The following is a 20507-nucleotide window of genomic DNA, read 5'->3' as shown; positions in this document are numbered from 1 at the left end:
TCACTGATGTCATGGTCTTCTTCAAGAATGAAGGACAAACAGCAACAACAAATTTCTTCTCCCTTTTGTGGCTAAACTCCTTGAGAAGGCCATCAATAATTGATACTTCTACTTCCTTTCCTCTTATTCTCTTCCTAACTCTTTGTAGTCTGGCTTCTAACCTCATCATTCAATAAAAATTGTTTCTCCCCCCAAAAAAATATCGGTGATCTCTTAATGGTCAGATTGAACAGCTATTTTTTTTTGTGTTGTTTTAAGTCCTTATCTTTCTTGAGCTCTCTTCTGCATGGCACACTTTTCTCTCCAAGTTTTTTACTTTAATCTCTAATGTTTTTCTTTCTGACTACTACTCAAACTTCTTTGCTTGGATCTTCATCAAGTTTGAACTCACCATTCATGGAGGAGTTCTCAGGTTCTATCCTGAACCCTTTTCTTTTCTCCCTCTATACTATTTAGTTTGTTGATATCATGAGTCAGTGAATGTAATTATTGTCTCAATGCAGATAATTCTTAAATCTATTTATCAAGCCCTAACTTCTCTCCTGACTTCCAGTTTCCCATTTTCAACACCATGTTGAACATCTTGAACTGTCACATAGAATCTTAAATAGATTCTTAAACGTCCAAAATTTGAACTCATTAACTTATTGCATTGTCCCCACCCTTTTCCTAAATTTCCTGTTACAATCAAGGGAACCCTTTCTTCCCAAATACCCAGTCACTGAGTTATTATTCTCAACTCCTCATTCTCTCATGTCCAATCTCTTGCCAAGATCAATCAATTTTACTTTCACAGCATCTCTAATATGTGCCCCCCCACACACACATAGCTCTCCTCTGACATATCTTCCATCTGGTATAGGACCTTACCACCTCATGCCTGTATTACTGTAATAGTTTTCTTATGGTCTCCCTGCCCTAAGTTTCTCCCTTCTCCAATTCATCTATACAGTATCATCTTTTGAAAGCACAAATTTGATTATGATACCCCTCATCCAATAAACTCCAGTGATATTTTATTACCCCAGAAATAAAATATAAAATTTCAATTTGGCTTTTGTCAGCTTCCCTACTTTTTTAGACTTTTCATTCCTCTGTGTTTCAACGACATTGATCTTCTTGTTATTCTTTACACATGACAATGAGTATCTTTTCTGCTTTCTCCTTAAGCCTGGAATGCTCTCCCTTTTCAACTCCTCCTTGTTTCCCTGGCTTCCTTGAAATATGACTGGAAATCTTTCTTAGTCTCCCATAATGTTAGTGCCTTCTCTCTAAGATGATCTCCAACAGATACTATATATATCTTGTTTATACATAATTGTTTTTGTATGCCATTTTCATTATTAGAATGTGAGCTTTTTGAGAGCAAGGACTATTTTTGTCTTTATTTGTATCTCTAGCACTTACACAGTGCCTAATATACAGAATGTACCTAAATATTTAATGACTTGTATTTATATTATATCAGACTCTGATCTCCAAGTCTCAGTGTATCTCAGTGTATCTTTAATATTTTAGAACAAGTTCCTCAATTTATGAGCTTAAAATATTTTTGATAACTATTTAAAAATATTTATTAATGTAAAATTAAATGCAAAATAAAAAATAGAAAAAGAAAAACAATACAAAACAAAAGGCAGAAAAGGAAAATAAAAAACAAAACAAAACACTGTTGTGTCCTGCAGAACATCAGGCAGAGATTATATTTATGTCTATTTATGCCTGTCCATCTTTTCTTTGCATCCTTATAAGTTATTCTTTTGTTCTCTGCGGCATACTTTGTATTTTATTCTTTCTTTCCCTTCTCCTCTCCTGAACCTTCTCCAGACTAACAGTTAAACATGAGTTTATGTGTGTGTGTGTGTGTGTGTATATACATACATATACATATACACACATTTATGCATTTGCACATAAGTAGATATGCATCTAAATCAATATTAATATGGCTAACATATAATGTAGATTTCTTTCTTGATTGAATCTTAAATTTTGACATTGAGATAAACTATTACTATTCCTACTTTTTTTCTGATAAATTCTACTCTAAATCATTGTATTTGTGGTTATTTCCTATTTCCTGTTCCTGTTAACTCTTCTACTTTAGTTCTACTCCTTAATTTGCATTGCTATTACCTAACCTCCTTTCACTCCTGAATGCCTCCCTTATCTTCCCTTCCCACCCTTTCCCTTCTTTTTTTTCCCCCATTCCCATTAATCTACACACCTCATCTCACTCCTGTATATCTACACACACTTCTATATCCCACCTTAACATATTCCTTCTCCCTCTATTTCTTTATAGATTTTGGAGTGTGCTATATCCTTCATAGAATACAATTCTCACCCATCCAAGTCACACACACACACACACACACACACACACACACACATATATACACAGAGTATTCTATTTAACCCATTTTCAATGTGAGCAGGTTTTCAGAACTACAAGACCTCCTCTGCCTTCTAATGTTACTGTGTTGGTTCTTCCTCCATACCTCATTTGTATATCATAGGTACTATTTTTGTCTTTTTATAGACTCCCTTGTTTTTTTGAGCCATATCATATTAGGGTCCGCCCCAATTTTTTGAATTACTTAATTATTGGCTACCTAATTAGGTCAATCTTAAACATATGGTTTACATTGCCATGTAAAAAACATAAACAATTTGTCCTTGTTAAGTGCCTTGAAATTAATCTTTGATGTTGATTCTTAGATTCTAAATTTTCTTGAGTTCAGGTTTAGTTGAGACAAAGTTCTGAAAATCTGTGCATTAATTGAATGTCCATTTTTAAAAATTCAATATTACAGTTAGTTCTGCTGGATAGGATATTTTTGGCCTAATTCTTTATAAATTATTCCAAGATCTGTGGTTTTTTTATTGTAGCTACTGGTAAATCCTGTTAGATTTGTAGCTCTAGCATATTTGAAATTTTTATGTTTCTTATAGAATTTTCTTTTTGATCTGGGGTTACAAAATTTAGCAATAACATTCCTATGTATTTTCCTTGTAGGATTTTTTTTTAGGGGATGATCTGTGGATTTAAAAAAAATATTTCTATTATCTCCTCAAGTTCTATCACTTCAGAATAATTTTCTTTGATTATTTCTTGCTTCATTGGGTCAAGATTCTTTTTTTCATCACAGCTTTCAGGAAATCCAATTATTCTTAGGTTTTCTCTTCTTGATCTGTTCTTCAATCTGTTCTTTTTCTTATGTTTCATACTGTTATATTTTTCATTATTTACATTTTATTTTGTTATTTCTTGGTCTCTTGTACCTTCACTGATTTCTCTTTGCCCAATTCTACTTTTCAAAGAATTATTTTCTTCTTTAAAACTCTATCTCCTTTTCTAGTTGGTTTGCTTTTTTTCAAAATCTTATTTTGGGGATGGCTCCCCCGCCCCAAACCTCTCTCATTTCATTTTTAAAGTCGTTTCTATAAGTTCTCTCTGGGCAGGGAGCCATTTAATATTTCTCTTTGAGGTAGAAGCTTTTTAATCTGTGTTCTCCTCTGAAGATTAATTCTAGTCTTCCCTGTTCCCATAGTAAGTTTCTGTGGTCAGGTTCTTTCTTCTTTGCTGGTTCATCTTTTCTTTTTACTGAGAAGCATTAGTGTAATGGCATTTAATCCTGGGGTGGGGGGGGGATGGTGCCTCTAGCTTCACTTCAGTTCTTTTCTGCCATGGAACCCCCAAACTAAAAGCTCCCAGCTTCTGTAAGTGCCAGCAGCCAGAAGCATTTCCACCACACTACCTCTGCACTCATTGGAGTTCTGGCTTCCCCCAAGGGCCATGGTTCTGCAACATAGCTGGGACTGCTATTCCTAACCAGCTGAGGTTCCCTCAGTCTTCCTGGACTCAGACTCCAGATTCCACAATCAGTCTGGGAGGTGAAAGTCTCTATGGTTCCTTCTGAGACTCTACTCATACCCAGTTTCTCACTTGATGTTTGTACAGAGCTAACCCAGAGGTGTTTTCAATTCACCCCAGGCTTTCTTCAAGTCTTCTGTGCTTATTTTGTATTTCAATAAAATTAGTTTCCTTTATATTCCTATGTATTTTTATTTTATGCATTTGAAAACATTATTCTCAGAAGTTATCCATAGGCTTCATCAGACTACCCAAGTGGTCCATGACAGAAAAAAGATTAAGAACTTCTGTCTTACATTTTCTCATCACTAAAAAATGATTAGTATTAGATTTGTCAAATATATTTTCCTCCTTCCTTCCTTCCTTCCTTCCTTCCTTCCTTCCTTCCTTCCTTCCTTCCTTCCTTCCTTCCTTCCTTTGTTTTATCTTTATATCTATTGTGCTTTGCCTAACCTGGTATACTGGCTTAACTAATACTTAATACATTCTTACCAAATTAAATTGAAATCTGAAAATGAAGGAAGAAAAGAATAGTGAGAGAAAGTGAGGGAGAAATGGGAGAAGGGAAGTTAGAAAGTTTCTTTGTAGATGATGAGACTTTGAAACTTGAGGAAAACTAGAGAATGTAGGAGATAAAGATGAGGAAGGAGAACATTTCAGTCATGTGAGACAACTGGTGAAAATACCCAGAAGAACATTAAGGATGCTGGTGTTACTGATTGTTGAGTATTCTCTCCAATACATGGAGTATGAAGACTAGAAAATTCGGGGGAAGTTGTAGAGAGGTTTAAAAGATTTATTATTTTTCTACTATGTGCTAGTGTACTAGGTACTAAGAATATGAATTTAAAAAGGAAGGAGATCTCATCCAGTCCATTGGGAGTTTGTATTCTTCCCTAATGGCATGATTGGAGCACTAAATTTATTCTTGACTCTTATTTTATTTTAGGTTTTGTGGATTTGACACTGCATGATCAGGTCCATCTTCTAGAATGTGCCTGGTTAGAAATCCTCATGATTGGCCTTGTCTGGAGATCAATGGAACATCCAGGAAAACTTCTGTTTGCTCCTAACCTACTGCTGGACAGGTGAGTACACTGGTTGCTTTGCACTGGTTCCTTCTTATCATCAGATTTTGCTCATGAATATTTCAGGCAAGCCAAAAAAACTTTACTAAGTTGTTTTGTTCCTTTTATAAATGGGCAAACTGATATGCTATTTGGCTTGTTCAAGTTTATACAAGAAGCTAATAACCAAAGACAGACTTTTAAGAAAAGCTACCAGGTTTCTAAATCATACTGATCACTAAACCAGCATATTTTTGTGAGGTTTTCTGCCTCCATAGCCATGTGGTCTCTTATTCAGATGATGAATCACCCTCTGCTTAATTCAAATAAGTTTTAGTTTTTCATAGCTCCAAACCACTAAAATCTGTTTTCCCTTTCTTGTTTTCTGGAGGGTTGGACTCTGAGGTTCCTTGAAGCTCTAAGATTCTGTGAATCCCTCTGTTTCTTTTAGAACATTCAGGATTATATTTGTATAGAGTCTCAATGTGCTAGCTGGTCTGGTATATAAACTCCCAAATCAGAAACAGGGTTCCTGTGAACTGGCAATGTACGACAGGTGAGAAGTGATAGCCTTTCTGACTCTTTCTGACTCCTTAGAGATGAATGTCCTTCTGCCTTAGCTTACCTCTGAGACCCAAGTATTGCCCTAATCCCTCTACAGGGGAAGAGAGGGAATAGAAAGGGATGACTATCAGCTGAAGCCAATCTATGCTCTGAGCCTTACTACACTGTTAGAATTGAGGAAAATTCTGTTGTAGGCATCCACAAATAAGTATCTTCACTTTATCCACTGACAGAAAATCACAAAAGAGATCACAAAAAGGCAGACACAACTGAAAAATATCTAAACAGCAACAATTATTTCTCTGCCCTCTTTGTGCTTTTCTTGGCAAAGATACTAGAGTGATTTGCCATTTCCTTTTCTAACTCATTTCCAAACAGGTAAACTAAGGCAAGCAGTGTTAAGTGATTTGCCCAGGATCACATAGCTAGCAAGGATCTGAAGCTGAATCAAATTTTCCTGACTCCAGGCCCAGGATTCTATCCACTATTCACTAATATCTTTTGTGTGTGTATGTGTGTATATATATATATATATATATATATATATATTTGCATATTTTGCTTCATACAGGCTGACCAACACAGAATCACAGAGTTTAAAAGGATCTATTAAATGAGTGCTCATCTAGCCCTTACTTAAGGTCCCGTAGGGAGGAAGCCTTTCCTTAAATAAAGTCTGAACCTTGATTCATTGCTATTCTTCTACCCTATGGGACCAAGATTAAACAAATTTCATCCCTTTTCCATGTCACTGCCCTTCAAAAATTTGAAGATAATATTAAAGAACCCACTATGGTTTTGAACTTGAAGTTCACTAAAAGTCCCAACTCTTTTTTCCCCAAAATTGTTACCTACCCATATCTCTTCCATTTTGTTCTTATAAAGCTGTTTTTTTAAAAAATCTAAATCCTTTTTTTTATTTTTACACTCATGAGTTCATATTAGATCTTATATTTGTCCTTTTAAATTCCATTGCATTAGATTTGACACAATGTTCTGGTGTATTGAGATTTTGGAGTCCTGATGATCATTTAAGGTATGCTATCCTTTCTAGCTTTTTTGTCATCTACAAATGTGACAAACATCCCATTCATACCTTTATTCAAATCATTCAGAAAAAAATGTTCTACATCATAGGGCTAAACATATGTCCTCAGGTATGTCAAAACTCCTCCTTCTAAATTGACATGATATCATTAATGATTTGCTCTTTGTGACTAGCCATTTAAACAATTTTGTGTCCACTTAATTTTTTTTATTGTTTGTTTGGTCCATATCTTTCCATATTTTCCAAATAGTTTGCTAACATTTGAATTAATTATATAGGATTATCTGATTGGCTAGCATAGTGATTCCAAAAAAAAGGGCTCAGTTCAATCCCAGAAGACATATTCTTAATTAAGTCATGCTGGTTCTTTGTGATCATTGATTTATATTTCTAGCACATTAACAACACATTTTAGAATCTTCATGGGAAAAAAAGGCAAACTCGCTAGCATATGATTTTCAGTCTTTATGCTCTCCCTTTTTGAGGATGGTTTCATTTATTTTTTGCTAATTCTACAGGAATGTTCTTTTCATATCACCGACTTAGCAAATACATCTAGTACCATACGTTGTATTTCATCTGGTCTAGGTCACTTAAACTCAATAAGGATAGCTAAGTTCTCCCTTCCTATTTTCTTACTTAATTTGAATATCAGTTCATTATTGACAATTTTTGTCTAATCCTTTCTAGTTTTAAGGTCATTAATGTCTAACGTCTAGAATTTAAGGTCATTTAAGGACATTCTATGTCTTTAACACAGAAAACAAAAACTAAATGAAAAATGAGCAACTCAGTCTTCCCTCCACTATCAATTGTTTTTATCCTATAAAATCAGGGGCTCTCTCCTTACTTTCATTCTTCTTCCCCCCCTAAACATTGCTAAACAAAACAAAACAAAAAAGAAAACTTTTTTTTTTCATTTTCCATAGTTTCCCATGCAACCCCAGCTCATTTTTAGTTAAGTAGTCTTTATGTTATTTTTGTAATTCCATGCCACTAGTTTGTATACATGTTCCACTACATAAACTTGCTTCTGTCTTCTGTATGTCTTTTTTATTTTAAAATTCATCTTATTAATGTCTTTTGTTTTTATATCACAGTGTTCCCTTCCCAGATTAAACTCATTCATGTAACAAAGAAAAACTATTGACCAAACTTATCTGACTCAGAAACATCTGACAACTTCTATAATATCATGTTTTAGTAGTTCCCTACTTCCCTTCCATAAAGAAGCAATTGTACTTCATTATCTCTTCACCAAAATCTTCACTGTTTTTGTTAATTATTTAAATCTCAACTCGCTTTAATAAATGTTTTCCTTTATACTATTCTGGGCATTTTACTTCTAATTTTCTTAGTTCTGCTTTCTATCATTTCATACAAATCTGACATTTTCTTAATTCATCACATTCATTATCTGTGCATAGATAAGGAAGAAAGGAGTACAGAATGATACATACAACAGTAAGTCTGATATATGCTGAACGCATATAAAATAGATGTAAAACAAGGGCTATTGTGTGGATACATGTTTTAATCCTAACTTGTCTGACTCATACTATTTGTTGTTGTTGTTGAGTCATTTGAATCATGTCTAATCCTTTGTGTCTCCATTTGAGATTTTCCTTGGCAAAGACACTGAAGTACTTGCTGTTTCCCTCCCCAGTTCATTTCATCAGTGAGGAATCTGAGGCAATCAAGGTTATGTGACTTGTCCAGGGTCACACAGCTAATAAATGTCTGAGGTTAGATTTGAACTCAGGAAGATGAATCTTGCTGATTTCAGGACCAATATTTTCCAACAGGAAATATGCCATAATGGATAGGGACCTATAGTTTGAATCAGGAAGGCCTGCATTCAAAATGGCTGTATGAGACTAAGCAACTCTTTCCAATCTGTATTAGTAGAAAAAGTTTATTTGTGGTACTTGAGAACAATGAAATCACAGGTCTGAGCATAAGTAGAACCTATTTTCTATAGAATGATGCTGAATTAGACCTACTTGTTCTCTATCTTTTTTTATTCTCTGAGTATCTGGTTTAATAGGGAGATCATGCCCTTTCTACCATATTAGAGTTAAAGACTCCAATTTTACTCAGCCTGAAGTATATTAGTGAACTAGAAGATGGATATTATGCGCAGTTTTCTGCCCTTCCTCCAAAAATATTTGTAAACTTGGTTGCTTTGAAATCCCATGGTATTCCCTTGCTTCTTTATTTTAAGAGAACTGCTATGCAGATGTCCTGCTTTGAAACTCCCACCATGTTTGTCATGAAGTCAAGGACTTTTCAACTGTTCTAGGCTGGGGTGCTGCTTTAAACACTGAAGCTGAGTACAGATATCACCTCTTTTTATTAGGAGGCCTTAAAATTGTTTAGGAATGAAGAAATGTGGGAGGCAGATGGAAACTTTGGTATTCTTAACCAGGTTTGCATTCCTTATAGAAATTGCTGTCTCAAAAAAGGTGATTCCCTTGAGGATAAAAAAAATAGTTTATTATTTTGTTCTTGTATCCACTGTAACAAGCATGGTGTCTTGCATATATGATTGCATATCAAATTCCCGTTGGACTGAACTGAAGTAAAATATTTTTCTTGAGAAGCAAATAGAATTTCCTTTGGAGTTGTTTGCTGTTTTGACTTCCTTTTAACTTCCTATTACATACATTATCAGTTGCTTATTACAAAGCCAAGAGAGGGAAGAGTTTTCTCTCTCATATCAGCTTGGAATCACTAAAATGAGAAGATTGACTAATGAGTTTTAATGATATAGAAAATATAGTATCGGAGATATATACAGCATATATAAATATAGTATTACATTCAGGTTTCTTGAGGACAGGGCTTATGAAGTACCTAGCCTGGCACCAAGCACTTGGTAGTCATAAATATTTGTTGTATGATCAATAGATTTGTAGGTAATTAACATTGATTTTTTTTTCTTTTCTTTGTGCTCATTAAAGTTTTTGTCTGATATAGTCTATAATGCCTACTCATAGGATTATAGATTTGGTTCAAGAAGGGACTTTGGAGGCCAACTAGTCCAATCTCTTCATTTTAATGAACTTCAAGCTCAAAATGAAGGTAGTAGGGACATGAATAATCTCCAAATTTTGGAAGGGTAATGACATGGAAGAGGGATGACATTTATCCTATCTCAATTCCATAGAATCTTCTGATTTTATAGATGAAATGAGACCAAGAAAGATAAAATAACAATCAAGGCATTACATATAATATTGACAGAGGCAAGATTCAAACCTAGGATCTTTAATTCCAAAATCATTAGGCATTCAATTGAACTACAGTAATTTTCTTGATGAATATTCTATAGTATAGTTGCATACAATGGGTTTCCCTGTTTTTGTTTTTGGTTATGCATAATTTCCTCATAATTCTGAGGCCTTCCTTACATCCTATAACAATAAACATTTAGCATATTCATATATTCTTTGAAAACCAAAGAATGTGTGTGTGTGTGTGTGTGTGTAATGGAGAACTATAAATTAAGGACCTCATTCATTTTTATGTATGTATTTGTAGTTGTGTGTAAGAGTAAAACTGAAACCATCCTATTTTGTTCTGGTGTTTTGGCTAGATTAAAAGACTTTTTGATTGTTTCAAATAATCAGACTTGAATATGAATGGGGCCTATAAAGCTCCTTGAATCATCAAAAAATTTTGACACCCAGTCAGTTACAGTTAAATATAATGGTTTCTAGTATATGTAGATGTGTTAATATGAAGATGTGTTATGTAGATGTGTTAATATGAATAAAGTACAAGAGAAAAAGAATCCATGTAAAATTAATCAGGAAAAGAAGAAAAATAATTTTGAGTCAGTAAAATCCCTATTTACCCTACCTCTTAATACTATCCCTTAATCATGTGGTGTACTTTGGCACCAGAAAACACAAAATATTTTTCTCTGCATAGTGTAGGAATGCATCTTCTTACTCCAACTTGCCTGAATGCTCATGATGGAAAAATATAGGAAGAAACAGAAGCAAAAGTGTTCATGATGTCTCTTTTCTTGTGGGATCTCATAGCTGCTGCAGAAATAAAATTTATGGGGGCTGGAAGGCAAATGCCATTTTTGAGGAAACCATCTAAATTGCCTATTCAGTAAGAACATCCAGTTTCCAAGGGACTGTCTCATTCTGTATTGCTGGCACTATTGGTACTAACAAATTCTGAGAAACATTTGTGGATTGCCCAATGGAGACGAAGCCTCTCTCTAGCCTTCCCTTTACTCTCAGAGCAAAAACTGTTCCTCCAATCAAAAAGCAGAGCCCCATTTGATAAGCAGAATGTTCTCTCCACCACAGTCACTGGCCAGAATGTTGTTAATGTAGCTCTTTCCACAGCCCTCTCTCCATCATGAGGCAAGTTCCTGGGCTTTGCCTGCAGGAAATACTCTTGGACAACAGAAACCTTTTTTACTTGTAAGAATGGAACAGTAATAAGTTCCTGCCATAGGAGAAAAACAGGTTGTTGTAGCCAAGAGAGCATTTCTTCTGCCCTAACAAATATTATTCTTTTTTCCTGATAACAAATTCATTTATAACTGGAAAATGATATACTTTTTCTAGAAATATGAACAGTTTTATTTAAAATTTGCCTTTTGGGGAGGAATGTTTCCTGAGGCATTAAAAAGAAAAATATTCAAATGATAGAATTCTTCAGCAACACCTCATTTCACTAAACTTTTAATCCCTGATATGATTAACATTCTTTTAGTAAAATGTAAAAGAAACATAGGTAGATTATTTTTCAGATTTACAGCAGAAGAGTCAAACATATATATATATATATATATATATATATATATATATATATATATATATATATATATCTTTGATAATCAGTTCATGGAGAAGCTAGGCAGTGTAGGGGTTAGAAAGCCAATCTTGGAGTCAGGGAGTCATGAGTTCAAATGTGACCTCAGATACTTACTAGCTATGTGACCCTGTAACTTAAGCCAGTTTCCTCATCTAGAAAATGAGCCAGAGAAGGAAATGACAAATCACTCCAGGATCTTTGCCAAGAAAACTCCAAACAGGTTCATGCAGAATTGGACACGATTGAAACAACCAAACCAACAACATCAGTTCAGGAATACAGGGTAAAATTAATTAGCATTTATTAAGCTTTTACTATGTGCTAGGCCCTATGTCAGGGGCTGGCAAAATAATGACAAAAGTACAATATTCCTGGTCTTTGTTAGTATAGAAGCAAGATGATAAGAGTCTGCACTAGGGTGGTAATCCTAGTGTAGAAACATGTTACAAAGGTAGAAACAACAGGATTTGGTAATAGATTAGATATGTAAAGTGAGAGTAAGTAAGGAATTCAGAATGACAGCTAGGTATGTGCTATAAATATCTATCTATCATCTAGCATCTATCTGTGTATTTATGTAAGTGTATGCACATACACATAGATATGTACATAAATATGAATAATTGAGAATAGAGCTAAGGAATGAAGGGAAGTTGAGGAATCATTTCTTGTAAGAGCTGGTTGGAACTGGAACTTGAAGGAAACAATGAAGTTTTGGAAGTAGGAGTGAGAAAGATGTGAATTTCAGACATAAGGAAGAGCCAAGGCAAAGGTCCAGACATAAGTAATGGAATGAATATCCTCTGTTAGAAATAAACAAACAAACAAACAAACAAAAACAACCCCCCAAACCAAAAAATAGCTAATATGCAAGGTAAGAGAAATCATGTTTTTAAACATCTCAAAAGAGAGCTTGGGGACAGGTTATAAATGTCCTTAAATGGCAAACCAATGTTTATATGTGATTTTATAGGCAATAGGGAAAAGGACCTCACTAGTTCTAATGGTTTACACTCTGGGCAGGACTATATTTTTGCTTTCTTCACAATACTCTCCTGGAAACATATTTGATAATTGATTGAATCATCATTTCAATTGGATTTATTGTCCGGGCATATGATTCAGGACAAGGTAAGATCCTAGTAAGTTTTGAAACAATGTTTCCCTGTGTGTGCAAATTAAACTCCTTTGTGTAATATCATGCAATGGGATGTAAGTCCTGTCTCAAAGTCCCTTAGTATATGACTCTTAACTTATTGATATAAATGAGGAGACAAGGTTCTTCCACTTCCATCAAGTCCACACTGCCTCTCAAGTAGAGAAGGGCTTTCTTCTACAGGAATAAGAAGAGTCACATTTTAGGATAGGGGGTACAGAAGGTTCACACCTTCACTTTAATGCCTGAATAATACAAATACTGTAAAACAAATATCTACATGCTATGGCATATTTTCTAAAATTGAAAGTATGTGCAATTGAAGAAAGTTTGTTTGCAAATGTCCTTTAAATGTACTCCTGTTTCCCACAGTAGTACCCTGTGTGTCTTTTCCTCCACTCTATTTTGCCTGCTCTGTTCAGTAAATAGGAAACAAGCTTGTAAAGGAACAAGATAATGGTAGAAATAGGCACAATTGAAGTCATCACTGAGTTAATCATGAAGTAAATTACTATAGGAGTTTCAGGAAAAGTAAGTTTGAATAAGAATCAGATCAGGCTAATCTTTATGAGTCTCCTGTTTGATGCCAAATAGATACTTGGGAAAGGATAATTCATTTTTTTAAAGTCAAGAGTTTTCTTGAAAAAAGTTCTAAATTTAAATCACTGCACACTTGACACAAAGCTCATAAAGAATAAAAGACATTATTCCAATTGAAGAATCAATTCTATATAGGATGTTAATTTGACTTTTCTTATATTTTAATATATTGCATTATTTCTACATTCATCATTCCCTGTATATCAATGAAACATTAATTAAATTGATCTAGCTAAAATATAGGCTAAATAAAAAAAGCAAATTCTGAAGAACAATTTAATGTACATAAATTAGCACACTCCCAAAAGACAACTAAATCCCCCTCTCCCACCAAACCACCTCTATTTTACCTGTTTTGAATAGCCATCTCCCCACTATGTAATATTAGTACAGTAGTCATTTATTTTATGTCTAACAATCAAGAAAAGTGGGCATTCCTTCCATATACATTGAACCCATATAATTCTTCCTTGACCATTGTTTTTCAAAATATGGTCTTTAAAGTATTATTACTCTACTAGAATATTTCATATTCCCCACTGTAACTTCAAAGGAAGAGACACTCAATTCAGCTCTCCTTGTTCCCATCTCCAATCCCAGTTCCCCTGCCCTCTAAATTCAGTTCAGCCTCTACTCCCCTGTATTACTCTGTGCTTACCCCTGAGTTACTCTGCTGAATTCAGTTTAGTGTCTTCTGCCTTTCCAGCTGGTTTCCTTCATCTCTGTTCTATTGGACTTTCCTGTAGTGTTATTTTGTCTAATATCGTGTTTTTCTGGAAACAATGAGCAAAGTTAGTTGGGGTGCATCTGCATCTCACTTCATGAATTTTTCAAGGTGATATTAAGTCTATGCCGATTTAGATAAGCATCTGTTCCTTTTGAATACAGTTATATGATGATTTATCAAATTTATTCTCAATTGTCAATTTTTATTTTATCTTTTTCTCTTATTTTTTGGCAAGAGAGAGAAGTTCTGTTTGAAGACTTTCACTTGTTTCATACTCAGCATTTATATATTGGAAATGACCTTTACCCCTAAAGTATTGCTTTTAATTTTTCTCTTAAAAAGTTTTAAAAATATGTAATTATAAAAGAAAGAACATTTGGTTCACTAGCAGCACAGGGAAATCATCAAAGAACTTAGTATGCACATTGGATTAGCAAAGATTCTACACTTTAAAACACTGGTTATATTAAGATCTCTTCTTGAATAGCCATTTTCCCATTACCACAATTCCTTATTTTTATGAGGGGATGGAAGGTTGGTTTGAATGAAATGAAGTCAATATATTTATTTGCTTTGCCTGCTACAAGTTAAAATTGTCTTTTAGCATCATGGTTGTGTGGTCCTGTGGGCTGGAATGACATCCTCACTCCTACTCTGATATTACTGGTTTGTTTCCTCTTAGACTCTGCATAAATAGAAAGGACAAGATTAATCTTGTAAAGCTTTAATGAATTAATTATATCAATTCTTTTCTCCACTGCAGAAGGAATAATAGGCAATTCAAAAATATCTACGATTGCTTTAATTATCTTTATGTTATAAGGGACAACATCTTCCTCTCCTTAGATTAAATGCTGACTTTTTCTTAATAGGACCATTGCAGACTGGGGAGCTACAGTAGCTAGATCCCTGGCAGCAATTTGAAAGAAAAACTCAGAAATCTCACTTCTGGTTATATCTTTCCAAGAGGTCAAAAACAGAAAAAAAAAAAAGTCCTGTGTGCTTCAAAATACATATAAGGATAGTTTTTGCTGTAGCAAAATTCAAAATACAAAGTATACTTTATGAATATATAATGGCTAAAATCATCAATTATGTAATAAGAATTTAATTGGCATTGCAGTGGACTAGTCACTGTTCTAACATGAATATAATGGGATACTATTCAGTCATAAGAAATGTTGAATATAAGAAATTCAGAGAAACATAGAAAGAATTTCTAAACTGATGCAGAACCAGCAAAACAATATACATGGTTACAATGATCTAAGCATAAATGAACACTAAAATGAATTCTGTATAATTATAATAACCAATATTGGTTCTGGACAAGAAATGAAAAAAAAATTCCTTTTATTGGAGAAATGAGCGATTCTAGATGGAGAATATTGCCCAAACTACCAGATGCATTTTCTGGGGTCAGTTAGTTTGACTTAACTTCTTTTCTTCTTTTTTTATACAGAAAGTTTCATTGAGTATTGGTAAGTCATGGGTACAAGGAGTTTTTCTGCAAAAATTATGGTGTTTAAAAAAGACACTAATAAAATTTTAAAATAAATTTAGGAGATTCATCTTGGCAAATTAAAACCATGGAATTCTGAAAGGGGGTTCCAAAGGAAAGTGCTCATTTAATATTGTTTAAATTCATGCTCATGGGGAATTGTTCCTTTCTATTAAATACAGCATCTGTTTTTCCAATGAGGAAATCATCTCATTGTCTGGATGCTACTTAAACTTCCCTAATATAGGGTTCAGAGCTCCCTAAGCAAGAGAACTTTGATCCTCCTCCCAACCAAAGGGCAAGTTTGATAATAAAGAAAGAGTCATGTATCATGACTCTAAAAGTCTTTTAATAATGATATGGGTTACTTACATAGGGGGCTCTCTGGGGTAGCTGCCAGATGATTCAATGGATCTCTGATTCCTCACATAGGACTGTTTAGTAAAACCCCAGAAAGCAACCCCTCCCAAAGTCCCATGGTCATTATAGAAATCAAAGGGAGGGGGAACTATAGAGCATCATGCATACATTAGTGTGGTTTAGCTAATGTTTTGATTTCTTGCTTGGGAACTGACTTGATTCTCAGGACTTGAGTTCAAGGCCAGTGCCAGTGGTTAGATGTTTAGACACTCAAGGCTGTGTGCTAGTTGGTTTGAGTAAGTTCCCAGTCACACACCAAAGTTAATTGCTGGACACAGTGTCTTTCACACTCTGCTTATGCCTTTTCAAGACCCCAAACCCCTGAAAACCATGTAATAACTTTTACCAATTGGGACCCCACACCTGAGATATTCTAAGGGGATATGGAATGAGTTTTTTTAAATCCATTTCTATGAAAAATTCAGAAGAATCTATTTATGGAAATTTAAGGTGGAAAATGCCAAGGATTATTCTGTTAATTTAGTTATATAATAATACCTTCCTATAAAATTATTTACTTGACAGTTGATTTTTTTATGAGGCAAGTTTATCTTGGATTTCATCCAAAGGTAGCTTCTGAAGTACAAAAGGACTCATTATAAAGTGGAAACATGGCATGGAGTGGACTAGGGATGGTCAAGTAGAAAACAAAAAAATTTAAAATGTATTTAATTTAAAACTTAAATACAAAATAGAAAAAAAATGCTGTTGTTTGCAGAGCAGAACATAATAGAGTATTCAAAATATGTAACAATAAATTTTCATTTCAAGAAAGCATATAAATAAATACTACACATTGTATTCAGAAGTGTCCATCTTTCTTTGCTTTCTTGAAAGTTTTCTTTCCCCCCCTTTCCCTTCACCTCCTCCAAGCAAGTTGCAGTTACATTGATATGTAAATGTATATACACATTTGTATGTATAAATATAAATATATATATATATATATACACATATAGCCACATACATACATATGGATATCTATAATTATACACATAGATATAATATACATACACATATGTATATACTTACACATATATATGTATATACATACACACATAAGCATCCATTTATATCTATATAAGGATGTATTTGTATACATTTTTGAAGGTAGATTAATCCTATCTTTTTGAGGTCCAAATCTTTTCATATTTTTCTGACCCCCCAATTCATTAATTCCTATACTACAGCAATATTTCAACCTTAAACTATATTGTTATTTCAAATAATCTAAAAACATTGATTAATATGACTGACATATAATTTAATTTCAGAACGACCAGTTCTCCTCCCCCATTTAATCCCTCTGTGTTGATTCTTGCTCTCACACCTCATTTTTATAACCTAATTACTCTTTTTATCTTTTTCTATATGATTTTGCTTTTTAGAATCACATTATCTTTCTGTCAAGTTACCCATTTACTAAAGATAATCTAGATATGTGGTTTACATTTCCATGTATAAAGCAGAAATAGTTTATCCTTATTGAGTACCTTGAAATTCATTTTTGATGTTTACCCAATATTTTTCTTGGGTTTTATATGTCAAATTTTCTGTTAAGTTCAAGTCTTTTTACAACAAAATCCTGAAAGTCTGACAATTCATTGAATGTTCTTTTTTTTCATTCAGTATTATGCTTAATTTTTTGGGATATGATATTTTCAGCTGCAACTCTAATTCTTTTGCTTTTTGATATATAGTATTATGAGACCTGCAATCTTTATTATAGCTGTTGCTAGATCTTGTGTGATTCTAATTGTGGCTCTGTTATATGAATTTTCCCCCTGTTGCTCATGATGTTATTTCCTTGATCTGGGAATTTGGGAATTTAACTATGATGTTCCTGTAGGATTTCCTTGTAGAAGCTCATTCAGGTAGTAGTCAATAGATATTTTTTTTCTATTTCTAATTTTCTCTCTTGTTCTAACACTTTAGGAAATCTTTCTTTAAATATTTCTTATATTATTATGTCAAGATTCTTCTTTTTATCATAACTTTCAGGTAGTCCAATTATTTTATTTTCTCTTTTACATATGTTCTCTAGAGTTGTTATTTTTATTATGAGACATCTCACTATCTCTTCTGCTTTTTCATTCTTTATATCTTGTTTTATTATTTCTTGATCTCTTATAACTTCACTGGCTTCCCTTTGCTTAATTCTATTTTTTAAGGAGTCATTTTATTCCTTAAGGTTCTGGATTTCTTTTTCTAGTTGGTTGACTTTCTTTACATGATCTTGTTTCTCTAGGATTGTTCTTATTTTTTATTGTTACTTTTAAATTTTTTCTTCAATCTCACTCATTTGATTTTTAAAGTCTTTTAAAAGTTCTTTGAATTATTTTTGAGTAAGTAACATTTGATATTATTCTTTAGGGTAGAAGAGATTTTTGTTTTAAATTTCTGTACCCTCATATGAAGATGAATTCTAGTCTTTCCTATTCCCAAAGTAACTTTCTATGATTGGGTTCATTCTCCTCTACCTGCTCATCTTGTAACAGATTATTACTGTGATCATTTCTAGTTCTAGGGTAAAGGGAATGGTTCCTCTAGCCTCTGATCCTCCTTTAATTCTCCTCTCTGGTTTAGAACCTGAAAACAATACCTCTACCTTCCTGTAAGTGTCCTCAACCAGCAGCATCCTTGCCCCATTGCTTCTGCACTTACTAGGTCTGGTGTTCTTTATCAATAGAGCTGTTCCCTTAATCTTCCCCAGATAGAACCCAACTATCCAGACTATTTGGGAGGTGAAAATTCCTGTGGCTGGGGCAAAGTGCACTTCTTAACCAACCTATTCCCAGGGCTTGATACCTTCTGCTTCAGAGAAACTAGCTTGGAGGTATAAATCTCAGCCTTGCTATTTTTCTTTGGATCTTCTTTAATTGTCCCAGAAGGACCATAGTTCTGCCCCAAGTTGTTTGTTTCAGTTATGTGGAATGAAATCACCAATGTTATCAACTGCTGCTTAAAAAAAAAGAGACACTGAACTGGATAGCATTTCAATTCGATAGCAATAAAAATAGTTTGTTATTCAATGACACCAGATCTGTGCTAAAAGATATATGTCAACATTACCAGGCTAAGCACTCATCACAATTTTCTCAACTCACAAGAAAACAATTGTCAGAAAAATTAGGAAATTAAAAATAGAATGCCTCATCACAGAAGAATTTCTTGACAAAAATATTAATTGAAAAAAGACTGAAATCAAAGTAAGTTTCCAAGTGGTTTATTTGTTAGCCAAGTAGGGAAAACCTTACCAAAGATGAATTAATTAAATTGTGTTTGATTGCAGCAGCTGAAGAAATGTGTACAGGGAAACTAAACTTGTTTAAAACTATTAGCCTTTTGGTGCAATTAAAATTATCTGCTTATAGATTTATAGCCATATTAGGCAGTACTTACTCGTGAAAAGACATTCTCAAACATAAACAAATACATAACAAAATACTTAAAATTTAATTTATATACTATCATTAACAAAATGAGTATTTAAAAATTGATTTTGAAGTTAGGGAATAATAATTTTGAACTCTAATTGAACAAAATGATATTCCTTCCAAAAATTCAATTCTCCTCATTTGTAAATTTGTATTACCATTAAATATTTTCAATTTCCTCAATAAAAATATTGTGGAAACTTTTTATCTCTTGTTATGTAAGTGCCTACGTATTATCCTTGAGATTTGCCTCAACTTGAAAAGTTAAAAAGTTTTACTTTCTGGCCTTTCATATTAAAAGTTTGCCAATCCTTGTTTTAGACAGCTGCTCAGAGCCCAGAAAAATTTAATGCACATATCCAGTATGTATCAGATGTGGAATTTTCTTACTCCAAACAAGGCTTTTTCTCTGTTGTACTTTCATGCTTCTCAAGTTAATTATATCTCATTTGATGAGTATTAGCATTTTGATAAATACTTTCAGAATTGGAAAACAACTTGCTGTGTCCATAGACAAACTTTTAGAACTAGTGGTATGAAGAGCAATGTATGTTTTCAAAATTCAGCTTAACTTTATTATCTTTTAAGTTAATATGGATTTTTAAGTTTAGTTTTTCTTTTTAATTTTTTGGAGATTTTTATTTTTAATCTCAATATTTTATTTTTCTAATTATATGTAAAGATAGATTTCAACATTCATTTTTTATTTATTTATGTTTATTAAAATTTTTATTTACAAAGACTTTGCATGGGTAATTTTTCCAACATTGATCTTTGCATAATCTTTTCTTCCAAATTTTCTCCTTCTTCCACCCACATCCTCCCCTACTTGGCAAGCAGTCCAATACATGTTAAATATGTTGAAATATATCCAATATATGTATATGTATACATATTTATACATTTATTTTGTTGCACAAGAAAAATCAGATCAAGAAGGAAGAAAAAGAAAAACTGAGAAAGAAAACAAAATGCAAGCAATTAACAACAGAGAGAATGAGAATGCTATGTTGTGATCTGCATGCTGTTCTCATGGTTCTTTCTCTGGATGTAGATGACTTTCTTCATCAATGCACAAGGGGAACTGGTTTGAATCATCTCAAAGTTGAAGAGAGCCATGTCCATCAGAAATTGATTGTCATATAGTGTTGTTGTTGCCATGTATAATGATCTACTGGTTCTGTTCATTTCACTTCACATCAGTTCATGTAGGTCTCTCCAAGCCTCTCTGAAATCACCCTGCTGATCATTTCTTACAGAACAATAGT

General features: G+C 33.4%; 1 protein-coding gene across 3 annotated transcripts in view; it reads left to right on the top strand.

Annotated features, from left to right (window-relative positions):
- ESR1 (estrogen receptor 1) overlaps nt 1-20507 on the top strand; it is a 345878-nt gene that overhangs the window by 219062 nt on the left and 106309 nt on the right. For all 3 annotated transcript variants that reach the window (XM_031937618.1, XM_023503274.2, XM_031937617.1), the window contains exon 6: nt 4827-4965. In XM_031937618.1, coding sequence (XP_031793478.1) covers nt 4827-4965 — 139 coding nt within the window. The remainder of the gene's footprint in view (nt 1-4826; nt 4966-20507) is intronic.

Source organism: Sarcophilus harrisii, chromosome 4, assembly GCF_902635505.1.
Source record: "Sarcophilus harrisii chromosome 4, mSarHar1.11, whole genome shotgun sequence".
Classification (NCBI taxonomy): domain Eukaryota; kingdom Metazoa; phylum Chordata; class Mammalia; order Dasyuromorphia; family Dasyuridae; genus Sarcophilus; species Sarcophilus harrisii.
This window is presented reverse-complemented; position numbering and strand designations above follow the sequence as displayed.